Below are 17748 nucleotides of genomic sequence, written 5' to 3' on the forward strand. Positions count from 1 at the left end.
TGCAAATTTTTCAATATTTTGAAATTTCCCCGGTACCAAGTACATATTTTGCTATATACACTGGCACAAGAACTATCGATTTCACAACTTGGTTGCTATTTAAACGAAGAAGATAGGTAATCAAACATGATAAATTATAAAAATATTGTTAGTAAACAAAAAAAAAAGTGCACCAAAACCGAAAGGTGGGCATTGTTAATCGTGTTGGCTATTCAGAGATAACAAAAAATTAATAAAAAGCCTCCACAAATTTCACTTTTCAGTTAGTTGAGCAATTGATAAGAGCCACAACTGTTGGTCTTAAGTTAAAAACAAAATACTAAGAACAGAAACTTAGAGTAGCCATGTTCCTATATCTGGCTGTGCTTCTTATAACAGCTCTCTGTGTCATAGTTAAACATCACTATTCGCTATGGCAGCGTCAAGGCTTGGTTTGTGATGAGCCCATCATTCCCTTTGGATCGATGAAGCCAGTATTTCGCAAAGAAAAATCGATGGGGCTCGTTATCAACGATATCTATGAACGTTTCCAAGACAAGGCAGTGGGTATTTATTTGGCCTTCAAGCCAGCCATTGTCATCAGAGATGCCGAATGGGCGCGTCAAATGCTGACAAAAGACTTTAACAGTTTTCATGATCGCGGAGTGTATGTGAATGAGAAGCGGGATCCTTTGTCGGCGAATTTGTTCAGCTTGAAGGGACAATCATGGCGTACCATGAGAGCCAAGTTGTCACCATCATTTTCCTCGGGAAAATTGAAGGGTATGTTTGGCACAGTCGACGAGGTGGGCAATAAGATGGTCAATCATCTAATGGAGCGAGTGAAAGATGGTGATAAACTCAAATTGGATATTAAGGATGTGACAACAACGTAAGAAAAATAAACAGAAACTAACAAAATCACTAAAAATTTTAAGCATCATCAATTAAATAAAATCAACTGCTTTATGAGTATAAACAGCTGATTTAAATGAATTGGCCAACGAATCGGATTTGACATTAAATTTAGCTAAATTTCCCTAACAAAAATATATGTTCTTACAGCTATGCCATCGACATTGTGGGCTCGGTTATCTTCGGCTTAGATGTGGACGGCTTTGTGGATCCCAACAACGAATTTCGCATGATTAGTGATACTCTTTTTAAAAAAACCAATGCCCATATATGGCATAGGATACGCAATATAATGAATTTCATGTGTCCTCCGTAAGTACAGCCATTGAAGGAGTTAAAGGTTCATTGGAATAAAACCTCTTTAAAATATTTACCCACAGCATAGCCCAATTTATGGCCCTCTTTGGCACCTTGGACCCCATCACCGCTAGCCTTCGCGATATTGTGCAACGCACCATAGAATTTCGTGAACAAAATGGTGTTATACGTAAAGATCTTCTGCAATTGTTACTGCAATTGAGAAATACTGGAAAAATCAATGATGACAGTGATGATGTTTGGAAAGTAGAAACTGCTGCTGAGAACTTGAAGTGTATGTCCATTGATGTGATAGCAGCCAATTTATTTTTGTTCTATGTGGCTGGCTCAGAGACTACTTCCTCCACCATTGCTTACACTCTCTACGAACTGGCCATGCATCCGGAAATTCTGGAATCTGCTCAGCGCGATGTTCTGGAGTGTATGAAGAATCATGGTTTAAAGCCTGGTGACAAATTGACTTATGATGCTGTACAGGATATGAAGTATTTGGATTTATGTGTAATGGGTAAGTTTATATCAAGATAATATAGCGGTTAAAGTGAGGGTGTCAAGCGAAGATGAGTAATCATGATTGCCTTGAAGCTAAATTCGTTGATAAGTTATACCAAAGTCATGCCAAAGTTTAACCGCTATTGTTTTCGACAGACGGAAGGACGGACATGACTAGTTCGACTTAGAATGTCATGACGATCAAGAATATATATACTTTATGCTGTCCTGGACGCATATTTCGAGGTGTTACAAATAGAATGACGAAATTAGTATACCCCCATCCTATGGTGGAGGGTATAATAACATAACTTTCTCGTGGTGTTAATGAAGGCGCAGCGGATCAGGCCATGTTCAGCTTATTGTATACCCAAAGCCCTGCAATTATTTAAAAGTATCAGTAAATATAAAACAAACGATTTTTATACCCTCCACCATAGGATGGGGGTATACTAATTTCGTCATTCTGTTTGTAACACCTGGAAATATACGTCTAAGACCCCATAAAGTATATATATTCTTGATCGTCATATCATTGTAAGTCGATCTAGCCATGTCCGTCCGTCCGTCCGTCTGTCTGTCGAAAGTACGCTAACTTTCGAAGGAGTAAAGCTAGCCGCTTGAAATTTTGCACAAATACTTTTTATTAGTGTAGGTCGGTTGGTATTGTAAATGGGCCAAATCGGTCCATGTTTTGATACAGCTGCCATATAAACCGATCTTGGGTCTTGAATTCTTGAGCCTCTAGAAGGCGCAATTCTTATCCGATTTTAATGCAATTTTGCACGTAGTGTTTTGGTATAACTTTCAAAAAATGTGCTAAGTATGATTCAAATCGCAGGTCGGTTGGTATTGTAAATGGGCCAAATCGGTCCATGTTTTGATATAGCTGCCATAAAAACCGATTTTGGGTCTTGAGCCTCTAGAGGGCTCAATTCTTAGCCTATTTGACTGAAATTTTGCACGAGGTGTTTTGTTATGACTTCCAATAACTGTGCTAAGTATGGCGTAAATCGGGACATAACCTGATATAGCTGCCATATAAACCGATTTTGGATCTTGATTTCTTGAGCCAATAGAGCGCGCAATTCTCATCCGATTTGGCTGAAATTTTGCACGAGGTGTTTTTTTATGACTTCCAATAACTGTGCTAAGTATGGCGAAAATCGGTATAGAACCTGATATTGCTGCCATATAAACCGATCTGGGATCTTGACTTCTTGAACCTCTAGAGGGCGCAATTCTCATCCGATTTGGCAGTAATTTTGTACAACGGCTTCTCTCATGACCTTTAACATAATGTGTCTAATATAGTCTGAATTGGTCAATAGCTTAATACAGCTCCCATATAAACCTATCACCCGATTTTGCTTCTTGAGCCCCTACAAGGCGCAATTCATATCAGAATGAACTGAAATATCACACAATGACTTGTACAATGTTCAGCACTCACTTATGGTCCGAATCGGACTATAACTTGTTTTTTGTTCTTTATGACCAATTTTGCGAAAATTTGTCCCTTTTCTTTTGAAGACAAATACTTTTTTTACAATAAAACTTGCTGTAGCGAAACACACCAGGCTAGCTAGTACTGTTATAAAAAAAATCTAATTGAAACAAATTTTAATTTCTGTTTTCTTTTTTAGAAACTTCTCGTAAGTATCCCGGCCTTCCTGTTTGGAATAGAGAATGCACCCAGGATTATAATTTGCCCGATGATAGTTTCACCATTAAGAAGGGGACTGCCATTATGATACCTATAATGGGTATAGGCAGAGATGCCAAATATTTTCCCCAACCAATGGAATACAGACCACAACGTTTTGCCGAAGAGAAAAATGAAAATAACATGGTGGCATTTATGCCATTTGGAGATGGCCCGAGATACTGTATTGGTAAGTAGAGAATACAACAATATGGAACAATGGAAAATCGAAACAAGTACTATTAAAATGTATGACAAAAAATAATTCAAACTACACTGAAACAAAAGTTGGCGGAAAATTTAAGATTTTGCCTTATCTTAAGGATTTAAGCAAAAAAAAAAAAAAGAGCCAAAGAACCAAAATTTTAAAAATTACTAACAAACATGACCATTTTGATCGTTGATTGCTTCTTATTTTACTTAATAAACGACTATCTAATTATTATTTTTTGAAAAATTCTTTTTTTTAACTTTTCATCTTAACCTTTCTTTATCCTTAAGATTTTAGCAATAACAAGTAAGAGCGTGCTAAGTTCGGCCAGGCCGATCATATATACCCTCCACCATGGATCGCAATTGCCGAGTTCTTTGCACAAAGAATAATGGATAACAATTGTTATGCTATTGCAGCTATAGTTATAGTCCGATTCGGACCATAAATCAAGTAAATGTTGAAGACCAAATTAGATGTCATCAGATCATATTGGACACGTATGTTGAAGGTCATGGGAGAAGCCGTTGATCAAAATTTGAGCCAAATCGGAATAAGAATTGAGCTTTCTAGAGGCTTAAGAAGTCAAGATCCCAGATCGGTTTATATAGCAGCTACATCAGGTTAAGTACGGATTTGAACTACACTAAGCACAGTTTTTGGAAGTCATAATAAAACACTTCATGCAAAATTGCAGCCAAATCGGATAAGAATTGCACCCTCTAGTGGCTTAGGAAGTCAAGATCGAAGATAGGATTATATGGAAGCTATACCAAAACATGGACGGATATAGCCCATTTACAATCCCAATCGACCTACACTAATAAGGAGTATTTGTACGAAATGTCAAGCGGCTAGGTTTACTCATTAGAAAGCTAGCGTGATTTCGACAGACGGATGGGCGGACAAACGGGCGGACATGGCTAGATCGACTTTAAATGTCACTACGATCAAGAATATATATATATATATCGAGGAGTTCAGATTTAGATATAGGTCCCATACACAGATAAAAATAATTTTGAAAAACAACAAGTTTGGTTGAAAGAACAACTACGAAAGTTGTTAATTTTCCTGCAACAATTTATTTGGAATCTCAACGACCCAAAGTACAAATTTGTGGTTGAAAGGCCCTCTCTCCAAGCCAACATAAACAACAACAACGATATATGCATAACGAGGCAAAAAGCCATCTAACCAGCTAACACATGTGCTTTGCTTCGGGTGGTGGTGCTTTTGTATTCTTTGTTCGGCTCGCCCTGCTTTGTCTCGTTCGTTTTACTGCTGCTCTCCGGTTTCCTCTGTCACTCTCTATTATAACCCATAAAAACAAATTTTAATAATTTTGGTGCCGCAAAGCATAGAACTCATGATCTGGTGTTTCGTAGTCTTGTACACATCCTGTAGCCTAACGACATAATCTTGCTTCTGATGAAAACACTCAATAAGTATTTCTGCACAGTAATAAGTGTCTCAATTAATTAAATTACGAAAAGGTAAAAACCACTGTAATAAAATTTTTTTCTGAATAGGAAATTCATATTTTTTTGCCGAATTGTCTAAAATAAGTTTAATGAAAAAAAAATTTTTTTTTGATCGGCCGGGGTACTCGAAACTAGGTTTGCAAGTCCTGGATGGCATGGGAGTTTTGTCCTCTATTTTAACAAAGTCAACAAAATTTTAATATTTTTGTCTGTCAAGTCTCTTGTAGAGACTTACTTACGTGCTTCTACAAATAATGTCTTCGATTCAAAACTAAAATTCGTTGAGAATTTAAGGTTTCACGTGCAAATTTGGTAGTTGGTTTTTCTAAGACTTTCTTTTTCTGTGTATAAACCTATCTCCCAATTTGATTTCTAGAGCCCCCGGAAACTTAAATATTTATCCAATTTGCCTGAAGTTTTGCTTGTAGTGTTCTGTTATGACTTCCAACAACTGTGCCAATTACCGCCCAAATCAGTCTATAACCTGATATAGCTCCCATATAAACCCTTCAAAAAAATTTATTTTGTATACATTTTTGGCAAAATTCAAGGTGGTGGGTTCCCAAGATTCGGCCCGTGCGAGCTTTTTTCTTGTTTTACTAGACTATCCAATTATTATTTATTGAAAAATTCTTTTATCCACCAATGGATGGGGGTATACTAATTTCGTCAGTCTGTTTGAAACACCTCGAAATATGCCTCTTAGACCCCATAAAGTACCATAAAGTATATATATTCTTGATCGTTGTAAGCATGTCCGTCCGTCCGTCCGTCTGTCCGTCAGTCCATCTGTCCGTCTGTCCATCTCTCCGTCCGTCGGTCTGTCTGTCGAAAGCACGAAAGCATTCGTGATCGTTGTAACCATGTCCGTCCGTCTGTCTGTCGAAAGCACACTAACTTTCGAAGGAGTAAAGCTAGCTGTTTGAAATTTTGCACAAATACTTCGTAAATATTAGTGTAGATCGGTTGGGATTGTAAACGGGTCATATCGGTCCAGGTTTTGATATAGCTGACAATAAACCGATCGTGGGTCTTGACTTCTTGAACCTCTAGAGGGCGCAATTCTTATCCGATTGGAATGAAATTTTGCACGGCGATATACCGGGAAAAGAACTCGACAAATGCGATCCAAAAAACTAAACATTTATAGACGCTCCTATTTGTATGGCTATTTTCCGTCTTTAACTACGGTACACTGTTGCCTTGCCCCAAAGTAAATTTCCAAACTTTCAACGATTTTTTGACCTTCATTTTATATTTTTTACCTTGGCAGCAAGACGAAATGTCAAGGATTTATAAAATTGCCATTTAAAATAAAAACCCCTATATGAAGGAAAATATTTTTCTCCAAAGGGAATGTTTCCTTAAAAAGTGGGAATAGTGATCATCTCTAAATTACCTTTGCTAATTTTTGGCTCGAATCTTTGAAATTAGGCCCACAATTTTTTCAGTGTATTGTGGAATACATTGATTAATTGATTTTCCTAATGAGTATTAATTTTAATATGAGTTAATATGAGTTAATTTTTGTTGTTTATTCCCTTTCCAGCTCAACGCATGGGAACTTTGAACGTTAAAGCTGCCTTGGCAAAAATTCTTTCAAATTTCAACATTGAACCTATGCCACGTAAAGAAGTTGAATTCAAATTTCATTCTGCTCCTGTCTTAGTTCCCAAGGATGGTCTATTTATAACTCTCTCTAAAAGAGGTTAACAAAGAATAAAATAAAGAATTCGAATCGAATTCGTGCTGTTACTGTAGTTCAAATATAGTTTAGTTTTGATATAATGATAGGCTGACTTATTTAACAACAATTGCATGAAACTTAAAATTTAGATTATTGTTAATTTCTAAGAAATTTATTTAAATTAGTTAAAAATTGAATTATGTTGTAAAGTTATTTTGAATTTGTTAATTTTGTTTATAAGTTTTCATGTTGTAAAATAAATATTGTTCACTTAATTGTATCTGGTATTTATGGAGTGTTATGAATTTGATGAGGCATTGATACGGCAATCGGGGAGGTATGAAATAAACAACTTCAAATCGACACATTAGTCATATTTTTAGATAACCTGTAACCTGTTCCTTTCCTTTTTCATATTCTCTTCATTCCTTATAATCACTATCTGGTAGAGTTTTTAATTTAATATCGGAACATCACCATCACCACATTGTTAATATTTGCTCATCACGGCCAGTTTTTTTTCCATATTGACAAAAGCAATTTTAGCTCAACCTGCAGTAAATTGCAGATGATACACAGGATGGCCACAGCAAATGACTTTTAAATGAAAAACGTGCTTTCAGTCATCTTTTAACAGTGCTAGAACTTAGAACGATTGAAACACTGACGCTAGACTACAGCAAATTGACAAAGCCTTTTGATAGCAGCTGAAGTCAAAAGGAAACCACAACACGCACTGCAGTTAGAAGACTTCCACTCTAAGAGCATTCAGCAAAAGTGCCATACAAGTTGTGGCAATATTCGCAGCATACAGAAAGTGAAGATGCAACTGAAATGTCTTACAATGGTATTGTTATGGCAGGTAGGTGATAATACTTTGTTGACTATTGGCCTTCTAACAAATGGCTAACATCAATAGACACTCTTACATGGTCATGCTGTTAACGTTGTCTCTATTCATGGCTTTATAGGTTTTTGTAACACCACCACACTTTGCCTTTGCTGCTAAAGCCGAGGAAGATGTCAATTTCAAGGAATTCATAAACGATGTCGAGCATTTAGTCTTGGACACCGAGAATGAAGCTTTGCGTCTCAGCATTTCCATCTACCAGGGTCTGGCAAATGCCATGACACCTCAGCTGCGACAAGCTGCCGCTCCTCTTATGGAAAGTTATGTGGAAATGGTAAGGCATGCTTTGGCCAATAACAGCTCATATGGCGAGAAACGCATACTTTTGAGACACTTTCGCATCAATAATTGGAAATTGGAACGTCTACGCATGAAGCTTGCCCCGGAGATGCCCAAATTTCAATTTGAAGTTATATCCCAGGAATTTTACTTCAGTGGCCTCAATACCACCAAGTTCGATAATATATATTTGCGATTTATGCATCAATTTCAAAGGGCCTCAGAAAAGCTATGAAATTGTTTGTCGGAGGATGTGGTCGAACATCAACAGGAAATGCTGGAAATATTAGATGAGATATCAGAGGAAAAGAATTTGGCTGAAAAGGATAAACTTTACGATGAGTTCATTGAGACATTTTTGTTTAAGACCGAAAAGGATCGTCTGGAGACTAGGGAGTTGGAGTAAGGATTTTCTGCTGAACTAATAAACCTTTTGAGTAAAATTTTTCGTTGGTTAGGTTAAAAAATATATAATGGAATACATTTTAATCTAAAAAAAGTGAATAAATATTTTTTTTTTTCCAAAAAATCGAAAAGCATTAGTTGGCTGTTATAGGAAAAATTTATTTTCAGCTAAATTAAGAAAATATTATGGCATTGGTTTAAAAGCTCCTCTTTTTAATTCCTGACTCCTCAATTCAAGATTTTTCTTTCACTTGATATTTTTTTGTTGAAGTTTAAGTCCTTCGTGATCCCACCAGAAATGGTCATTCGAAATTTATTGTTCCTTATTCTTGGTCCTGAATTATTGGAAGAGAGTCTTTCCTATATATACCCTACACCACCACTGTGGTATAGGGTATTATAACTTTGTGCATTTGTTGGCAACGCACTTCGGAAACTACACCGCAGTCAGTCAAAAGGCTGCGGTCACGTGGAGGCCACCCCATGCCTAAATGAACTAGGACGAACAATATCAAGATGGGTCCAGGAACCCATTTGGTGATGGCAGTTGTCGACAAGGGAGAAGAACTGGGGTGCATATCTAGGAATAACTGGAGTAGGATAGTTAATGTACTGTCATCCGTATACTCCGATTTTCTTGCGGAATTTCCAGGGCATCATCCAAATTGTGACGATGCAGCCTGGTATCGGGACCGATACAGAGTAATTGTCTTCGGGGATCAACGCTCAATTGAAATGTATCTTTACGCCCTAAAAAAGCTTGGAGCGATTTGGCCAGGCGCAGCACTAGATTTAGTGAAGAAGGAAGATATTCCTTCTCAACCAATGGTGCCTGCTTGGATACCAAGGATTCCCTCAGATTCTGAATTCATACTTGAAGACTAAGGAAATGTAATTCAAAGCATCTAAGGAGGAATCGTCCGCACCGCAAGTGTCCAGTGCCCAAATGAAGAGTGGTTCCACTGGATTCTCAACTGCCTCTGGATGCTTACGGAAGCTCATCATGGCAAGATCTAACGAATCTTGTGAGGATGAACTCCTAACGGAATCAGAAGACGCGGCTAACCCAACAGTGGTGGAAGTTCCGAATCCTGACTATAGTCCGGTTTCTGCAGATAAATCTCCGATAAGTTCCGAATCCTGACTATAGTCCGGTTTCTGCAGATAAATCTCCACCATTGTAAGGCCGCTTCGGCGGCAATAAAGGTCACCCTGTAGCAGGAAGATTTGAAGTGGATCTTATCCAGGAACCATGGGTGTGGGGAGGAGTGGTTCGTGGACTAAGAATTTCGGGATTCAAACTACTCAAGGGTACGGGGAATGGGAGAGACAGAGCCTGTATTTTTGCAAAAAGTAGTCTAAATGTTTTTCTCTTCCGTCGCTACGCATTGAAGATTCAGTAGTAGCAAGCCTTGAAATAAAAAAGTCACATTATTGGCTGGCTTTCCTATATATGGCAGACGATTACGAGATGCCGCCTTCAAACCCTAAGTTGCTGGTTAAAGTCGCTTCTGCAGGGAAGAAGAGCCTCATTGTGGGAAGTGATGGTAATGCACATCACCAGATATGGGGAAGTTCGGATGTCGACGACAGGGGTGAGCTTCTTATCGAATATATTATAAGTTGCAATCTGGGGGTAAACCGACCTTTAATTCCAGGAACAGGCAGGATGTTCTAGATATTAGCACAACAATATGCGACTGGGAAGTGTTGGATGATCACAGCTTCTCTGATCATCCTTATATTAGTTTCAACCTTAGAGAAAATACTACAGAAGTGGTCCCTCGGCTAAACAGAAGAAAGGCGGATTGTGACAAATTTCGGCACAAGTGCTGCACGTCAATCCCTTCAAGACCACAAAAGGAAGTGGCAACTACACAGGATATAGACATTATGGTCCAGCGGATCACAAAGGCCCCGAGTGACTAGCTTGAGTTAGCATGTCCTAGTGCCAAGCCAAAGAGCAAACAGCGACCGCCGTGGTGGAACCCAGAGCTGGTTGGTCTAAGGAAGGACTGCAGAAAACTCTTCAACAGAGCGAAAGTCACAAGATCACCACACGATTGGGACATCTATAGCTGTGATAACAAAATATAAGGGCGAGCTGCGAAAGGCTCAGATCAAATCCTGGGTGGAATTCTGCAGCTCCATGGAGGATACATCTGAGAGCTCTAGGCTAAGGAAGATTCTGCCATAGAGATCTATTACGTTGGGGTATATTCAGAAGTCAGAGAATGTGTGGACAATGTCTAATGAGGAAATACCGTTGTGGTGATACACCAAAGATCTAGAACTGGTCATATCGAAAAGGTTACTCGATAAGTGCAGTGTGTATCATGCGGAGATCCTTGCAATTAAAGAAGTGGTGGAATGGCAAAGATATAATGTTATAACCACGATTGGCATAAATATCTTCGCAAACAGCCAGGCAGCCATTAAATCCCTCGAAAATGTATTTCTGAAAACAAAAACCGCAGATCTCTCAACGAGAGATCTAAGGGGCCCCCTTTTTAAAGCCGAGTCCGAACGATTTTATATTGGGTTGCCCAAAAAGTAATTGCGGATTTTTCATATAGTCGGCGTTGACAAATTTTTTTCACAGCTTGTGACTCTGTAATTGCATTCTTTCTTCTGTCAGTTATCAGATGTTTAGCTTTAAAAAAAAGGTGTAAAAAAAGTATATTTGATTAAAGTTCATTCTAAGTTTTATTAAAAATGCATTTACTTTCTTTTAAAAAATCCCGCAATTACTTTTTGGGCAACCCAATTTATAGACACAGCTTCTACTTATTAAAATTAGTAGGCTGACTCGGTGGTGTAGGGTATTATATAGCCGGCTGCGCCCGACTTTAGCCTTTCCTTACTGGTTTTAAAACGAAATTACAAGTTTTTCCATCTTATTTCCATACCAAGTGGAATATCCTTTTCCAATACATTGATATAGAGCAACAACATATTCAATTTCATTAATTTTGTATTCCCTGACATATACTCTCGTATATTGACATCAACTTGGAGAACAAACAATGTTGCTCGCCTCAAATCCAAAGCCCTAACAAATATAAAATATTTAGGTTGAGCTATAGGATGTTGGCAACAAAATCGAAGTGGGAAAAAAACAAGGATGTTTCCATGTCCAATACATGTGCAAAGTAGAACAACACAATGCCATTTTGCCGAATCGGGAATTCCCTTTCCATCTATACTCCAGCTATATACGTTCGATGACTTGATAACACATTGACATGACACTCGACAACAATAGATGTCCATGGCAAACTAACCAACCTTACAACCAACTTCAACATTACTTTGTCCCTATAAATCCAACATTCATGTGATTTGTGTGTGTGTGTGTATGTGTGTTTGTTATACCCTCCACCATAGGATGGGGGTATACTTTTTTCGTCATTCTGTTTGTAACTACTCGAAATGTTTGTCGGAGACCCCATAAAGTATATATATTCTTGATCGTCGTGACATTTTATGTCGATCTAGCCATGTTCATCCGTCTGTCCGTCCGTCTGTCCGTCTGTTCGTCCGTCCGTCTGTCTATCGAAAGCACGCTAACTTCTAATGGAGTAAAGCTAGCCACTTGAAATTTTGCACAAATACTTCTTTATAGTGTAAGTCGGTTGGAATTGTAAATGGGCCATATCGGTCCATGTTTTGATATAGCTGCCATATAAACCGATCTAGGGTCTTGACTTCTTCAGCCTCTAGAGGACGCAATTCTTATCCGATTGGAATTAAATTTTGCACGACGCGTTTCGCTATGACTTTCAACAACTGTACCAAGTATGGTTCAAATCGGTTCATAACCTGATATAGATGCCATATAAACCGATCTCGGGTCCTGACTTCTTGAGTCTCTAGAGGGCACAATTCTTATCCGATTTGGCTAAAATTTTGCAAGAGGTGTTTTATTTTGACTTCCAACAACTGTGCTGAGTATAGTTCAAATCGGTCCATAACCACATGTACCTGCCATATAAACCGATCTCGGGTCTTGACTTCTTGAGCTTTTAGAGGGCGCAATTCTTATATGATTGGAATGAAATTTTGCACCAGGTGTTTTATTATGACTTTCAACAAATCTGCTGAGTATGGTTGAAATCAGTCCATAACCTCATATAGCTGCCATATAAACCGATCTCGGGTCTTGACTTCTTGAGTCTCTAGAGGGCACAATTCTTGCCCGATTTGGCTAAAATTTTGCAAGTGGTGTTTTATTATATCTTCAAACAAATGTGCTGAGTATGGTTGAAATCAGTCCATAACCTGATATAGCTGCCATATAAACCGATCTGGGGTTTTGACTTCTTGAGCCACCAGAGGGCGTAATTCTTATCCGATTGGAATGAAATTTTGCAAGAGGTGTTTTATTACGACTTCCAACAAATTTGATAAGTATGGTTGAAATCGGTCCATAACCCGATATAGCTGCCATATAAACCGATCTCGGATCTTGACTTCTTGAGTCTCTAGAGGGCACAATTCTTGTCCTATTTGGCTGAAATTTTGCACAAGGTGTTTTATTATGACTTCCAACAAATGTGCTGAGTATGGTTGAAATCAGCCCATAACCTGATATAGCTGTCATTTAAACCGATCTGGGATCTTGACTTCTTGAGCCACCAGAGGGCGTAATTTTTATCCGATGACCATGACCTTCAACTTACGTGTCAAATATGATCCGAATCGGTCCATAGCCTGATATAGCTCCCTTATAAACCGATCTCCCTATATTACTTCTAGAGACCCTTAAGGGTATAATTCTTACTCGAATTGGCGGAAATTTTATACAATGACTTCTTCTATGGTCTCCAACATTCAGTTCAGACCGGACCATAACTTGACATAGCTACAATATTATAGCAATTCCTTTCTTTTATCCTTTGTTTTCCTAAAAAGAGATATCGAGAAAAAAGCTCGAGCTATGGTGGAGGGTATATAAGATTCGGCCCGGCCGAACTTAGGACGCTTTTACTTGTTGTGTTACTACAGCGTCCTAACCAACTTATGTGGAAAAGTCCTTGATTGAACTATAGTTTCTATTGCTGAGGAGATGACGACATGGATCAAGGGAATACAAAACAGCCATTGAAAGAACTGGGTTTGTTGGCCAAGCCAAAAAGATACCCGCCATTGTTGATGGGGGGGGAGTAGTTGGATGAGGTAAAAGTTGAGCAGATTTCACATGTCTGCAAACAACCAAAATGTATTGCCATCAACATTTACTGAAAGGATATAAAACTTAAGTAAATAAATCCTAATATCATCGAATAGAGAACTCAATAGAATAGGAGTTAAATTGCAAAACAAGTGGTGAAAAATATGATTATAATGAGGACACTTTGGAAAGAAGTCGTTTTTATATGTGGAGCAAAGGAAAGTGCTGCAGACAAGTGCCCTTCTCATTGTAGTTTTTAAAGTAGCAATGATGTTTTATGGAGTATATTGCCAAAAAGTTTTATTTGGCATAGAGTTTTTAGTTTACTTAAGAGGGTGTAACAGCATGATGGAGTAGATGTTTGCAGTCTTTTGTATATCTAAAGACTGATAAAAATGTCTGCCAAATCGGATGAGAACTGCGCCCTCTAGAGGCTCAAGAAGCCAAGATCCCAGATCGGTTTATATGGGATCTATATCAGGTTATGTCCTGATTTACGCCATACTTAGCACAGTTGTGGGAAGTCATAACAAAACATCTCATGCAAAATTTCAGCCAAACCGGATGAGAAATGCGCCCTCTAGCGGCTCAAGTGGTCAAGATCCAAGATCGTTTTATATGACAGCTATACCAAGTTATGAAGCGATTTGAACCATACTTAGCACAGTTTTTGAAAGTGACACCAAAACACCACGTTCAAAATTTCAGTAAATTCGGACGAGAATTGCGCCCTCAAGAGGCTCAAGAAGTCAAGACCCAAGATCGGTTTATATGGCAGCTATATCAAAACATGAACCGATTTGGCCCATTTGCAATCCCAACCGACTTACACTAGAGGAAGAAGTGTTTGTGCAAAATTTCAAGCACCTAGCTTTACTCCATTGGAAGTTAGCGTGCTTTCGACAGACAGACGGACGGACATGGCTTGATCGACTTCAAATGTCATAACGATCAAGAATATATATACATAATGGGGTATGGGACGCACATTTCGAGGTGTTACAAACATAATGATGAAATTAGTATACCCCTCTCCTATGGTGGAGGGTTGTTGACTACGATTGCGCCTCAAATGGATCAACCGATTAGTCCAATTTTGGCAACATTTCGGCCGGTAGTTCACGAATAAATTCTTCAATGTTGTCTTCCAATGCGTCAATTGAAGCGGGCTTGTCTGTTTAGACATGAGCTTTAACATGCAAATGCAAATTGCAAATTTTGCCCCTGAACATTCCACTAAGGAACAGGGGTAAACTTCTCACATATCAATGAGTGCAGTCCGATTTAAGTTTAAGCTCAATGATAAGGGGCCTCCTTTTTATAGCCGAGTCCGAAAGGCGTTCCCCAGTGCGATACCTCTTTGGCGAGAAGTTTTACATGGCATAGTACCTCACAAATGTCGCCAGCATTAGAAGGGGAAAACCACCGCTGAAAATTTTTACTGATGGTCTCGCCAGGATTCGAACCCAAGCGTTCAGCGTCATTGGCGGTGCAGTCCGATTCAAGTTTAAGCTCAATGATAAGGGGCCGCCTTTTTATAGCCCAGTCCGAGCGGCGTGCCGCAGTGTGATACCTCTTTGAAGAGAAGTTTTACATGGCATAGTACCGCACAAATGTTGCCAGCATTAGCAGGGGAAAACCACGTGGCGCCGTCTTGTTGAAGCCACATGTAATGCAAGTCAATGCAAAAAAAAAGGTTGAATATCATCTCACGGTAGCTCTCACCATTGACAGTTATGTTACGATTCGCATTATCTTTGCAGAAGTACGGTCCAATGATGCCACCAGCACATAAACCGCACCAACTGTAACTTTTTATACCCACCACCGAAGGATGGGGGTATATTCATTTTGTCATTCCGTTTGCAACACATCGAAATATCCATTTCCGACCCTATAAAGTATATATATTCTTGATCAGCTTAAAAATCTAAGACGATCTAGCCATGTCCGTCCGTCTGTCGGTTGAAATCAAGCTACAGTTTTTAAAAATAGAGATATTGAGCTGAAACTTTGCAGAGATTCTTTTTTTTATCCATAAGCAGGTTAAGTTCGAAGATGGGCTATATCGGGCTATATCTTTATTTAGCCCCCATATAGACCGATCCGTCGATTTAGGGTCTTCGGCCCATAAAAGCCACATTTATTATCCGATTTCGCTGAAATTTGGGACAGTGAGTTGTATTAGGCCTTTCGATATCTTGGCTCAGATCGGTTCAGATTTTGATATAGCTGTCATATAGACCCATTCTCCGATTTAGGGTCTTAGGCCCATATGAGCCACATTTGTTATCTGATTTTGCTGAAATTTTGGACTGTGAGTTGTACTAGGACCTTCGACCTCCTTCTTTAGTTTGGCTCACATCGGTCAAGATATGTATATAGCTGCCATATAGACCGATCTCATGATTTAAGGTTTTAAGCCAATAAAAGGCGCATTTATTGTCCGATGTCGCCGAAATTTAGAATAGTGAATTGTGTTAGGCCCCTCGAAATCTTTTCGCAATTTCGCCTACATCGATCCAGGTTTGGATATAGCTGTCATATAGACCGATCTCACGATTTAAGGTCTTAGGCCCATAAAAGGGGCATTTATAGTCCGATGTCGCCGAAATTTAGAATAGTGAATTGTCTTAGGCCCCTCGACATCTTTCCGCAATTTCGCCTACATCGATCCAGATTTGGATATAGCTGTCATATAGACCGATCTCACGATTTAAGGTTTTAGGCCCATAAAAGGCGCATTTATAGTCCGATGTCGCCGAAATTTAGAACAGTGAATTGTCTTAGGCCCCTCGACATCTTTCCGCAATTTGGCCTGCATCTATCCAGATTTGGATATAGCTCCCATATAAACCGATCTCTCGATTTCAGGTCTTGGACCCATAAAAGGCGCATTTATTGTCAGATTTTGCCAAAATTTGGGAAATTGAGTTATGTGAGGCCCTTCGACATCCTTCTTCAATTTGGCCCTGATCAGTCCAGATTTGGATATAGCTGTCATATAGACCGATTTCTCGATTCAAGGTATGGGGCCCATAGAAGACGCATTTATTGACTGATGTCGGCGAAATTTGGGACCGTGAATTGTGTTATGCCCCTCGACATCTTTCCGCAATTTGGCTTACATAGTTCTAGATTTGGATGTAGCTGCCATGTAGATCGATCTCTCGATTTACGGTCTTGGATCCATAAAAGGCGCATTTATTGTCCAATTGCGCCGAAATTTGGAACAGGGCCTTCAACATCCTTCTTCAATATGGCTCAGATCACTCCAGATTTGGATATAGTTGTCATGTAGACCGCTTTCTCGATTCAAGATTTTGGGCCCATAAAAAATGCATTTATTGTCCGTTTTCTCCGAAATTTGGGACAGTGACTTATGTTAGGTTTTTCGACATCCGTGTCGTATATGGTTCAAATCGGTCTATATTTGGATATAGCTACCAAAAAGACCAATATATTGTTCTACAAAATTGAACAATGACTTCACTTATTAGACCACTCAATGTACGTGCCGATTTTTTTCCAAATCGGACCATATTTCTATAAAGCTGCAATGGGGGCATTAATTATGAATTTTTCACCGAATTATGACGAAATGTGGTTTACATATATACCAGAGGAGGTGGGTATCCAAAGTTTGGCCCTGCCTAACTTAATGCCTTTTTACTGGTTTTCTTTTAAAAACTATGTAAGCACGATGCAAATCTGAAGTAATTTGGACATAGCTGTACTGAAAGTCGTTTGTTTAGACTTCTTGAGTTTGACACTTTTTTGCAAAAATTCGATACGGTATTAGACCCCTGACATGCATTCCAAATCCGTTCTAAATCGGAACATATCTCAATATATGTACTATTTAACCTATGTCCTATTTGATCACATAAATGAAGTATTTTCTTTTATATAATTTCACTAAAAAAATTTTTTAAAGGTGTATAGATGTTCTTCCAAATTAATCTGGCAACCCTGGCACCATCCCACTATGTCCCCCTTATCAAAAAAAGTTAATATTTACCTATAATGCAATTGTACCTCCTCTCTCATATTGAATTTACTTCACAATGTAGACACTTCTCTCAAATCAGTCCAAATTTCAATAGATTGTACAAATATGGAATTTTATTATAAACCAATGGTAGAAAATAATGATATATTGTTTGTATATAGCTTAAATTTAAATTTTT

At 38.6% G+C, this 17748-nt stretch overlaps 2 protein-coding genes across 2 annotated transcripts in view; both read left to right on the forward strand.

Moving 5' to 3' along the window:
* The first annotated feature begins 323 nt into the window (after positions 1-323).
* The window catches only part of LOC106088855 (uncharacterized), a 111763-nt gene continuing 94338 nt past the window's right edge, over positions 324-17748 (forward strand). Inside the window, exons 1-7 of the mRNA XM_013254558.2 lie at positions 324-871; positions 1045-1206; positions 1275-1720; positions 3351-3599; positions 6654-6812; positions 7496-7653; positions 7763-8154. Of these exons, the coding sequence (XP_013110012.2) occupies positions 345-871; positions 1045-1206; positions 1275-1720; positions 3351-3599; positions 6654-6812; positions 7496-7653; positions 7763-8154 (2093 nt within the window). The 5' untranslated portion in view covers positions 324-344. The remainder of the gene's footprint in view (positions 872-1044; positions 1207-1274; positions 1721-3350; positions 3600-6653; positions 6813-7495; positions 7654-7762; positions 8155-17748) is intronic.
* On the forward strand, positions 7443-8344 carry LOC106088852 (uncharacterized). The gene is made up of 2 exons (XM_013254552.2): positions 7443-7653; positions 7763-8344. Exons 1-2 carry the CDS (start codon positions 7615-7617, stop codon positions 8213-8215), a joined length of 492 nt encoding a protein of 163 aa, XP_013110006.2. The 5' UTR covers positions 7443-7614; the 3' UTR covers positions 8216-8344.

Source organism: Stomoxys calcitrans, chromosome 3 (assembly GCF_963082655.1).
Source record: "Stomoxys calcitrans chromosome 3, idStoCalc2.1, whole genome shotgun sequence".
NCBI lineage: Eukaryota > Metazoa > Arthropoda > Insecta > Diptera > Muscidae > Stomoxys > Stomoxys calcitrans.

What these genes read in the sequence shown, in the direction of transcription:
- LOC106088852 (XM_013254552.2), top strand. Translation starts at nt 7,615, where the DNA reads ATGCAACTGAAATGTCTTACAATGGTATTGTTATGGCAG. An exon ending in CAATGGTATTGTTATGGCAG is followed by an intron (nt 7,654 to 7,762) that starts GTAGGTGATAAT and finishes ATGGCTTTATAG; the next exon opens with GTTTTTGTAACACCACCACA.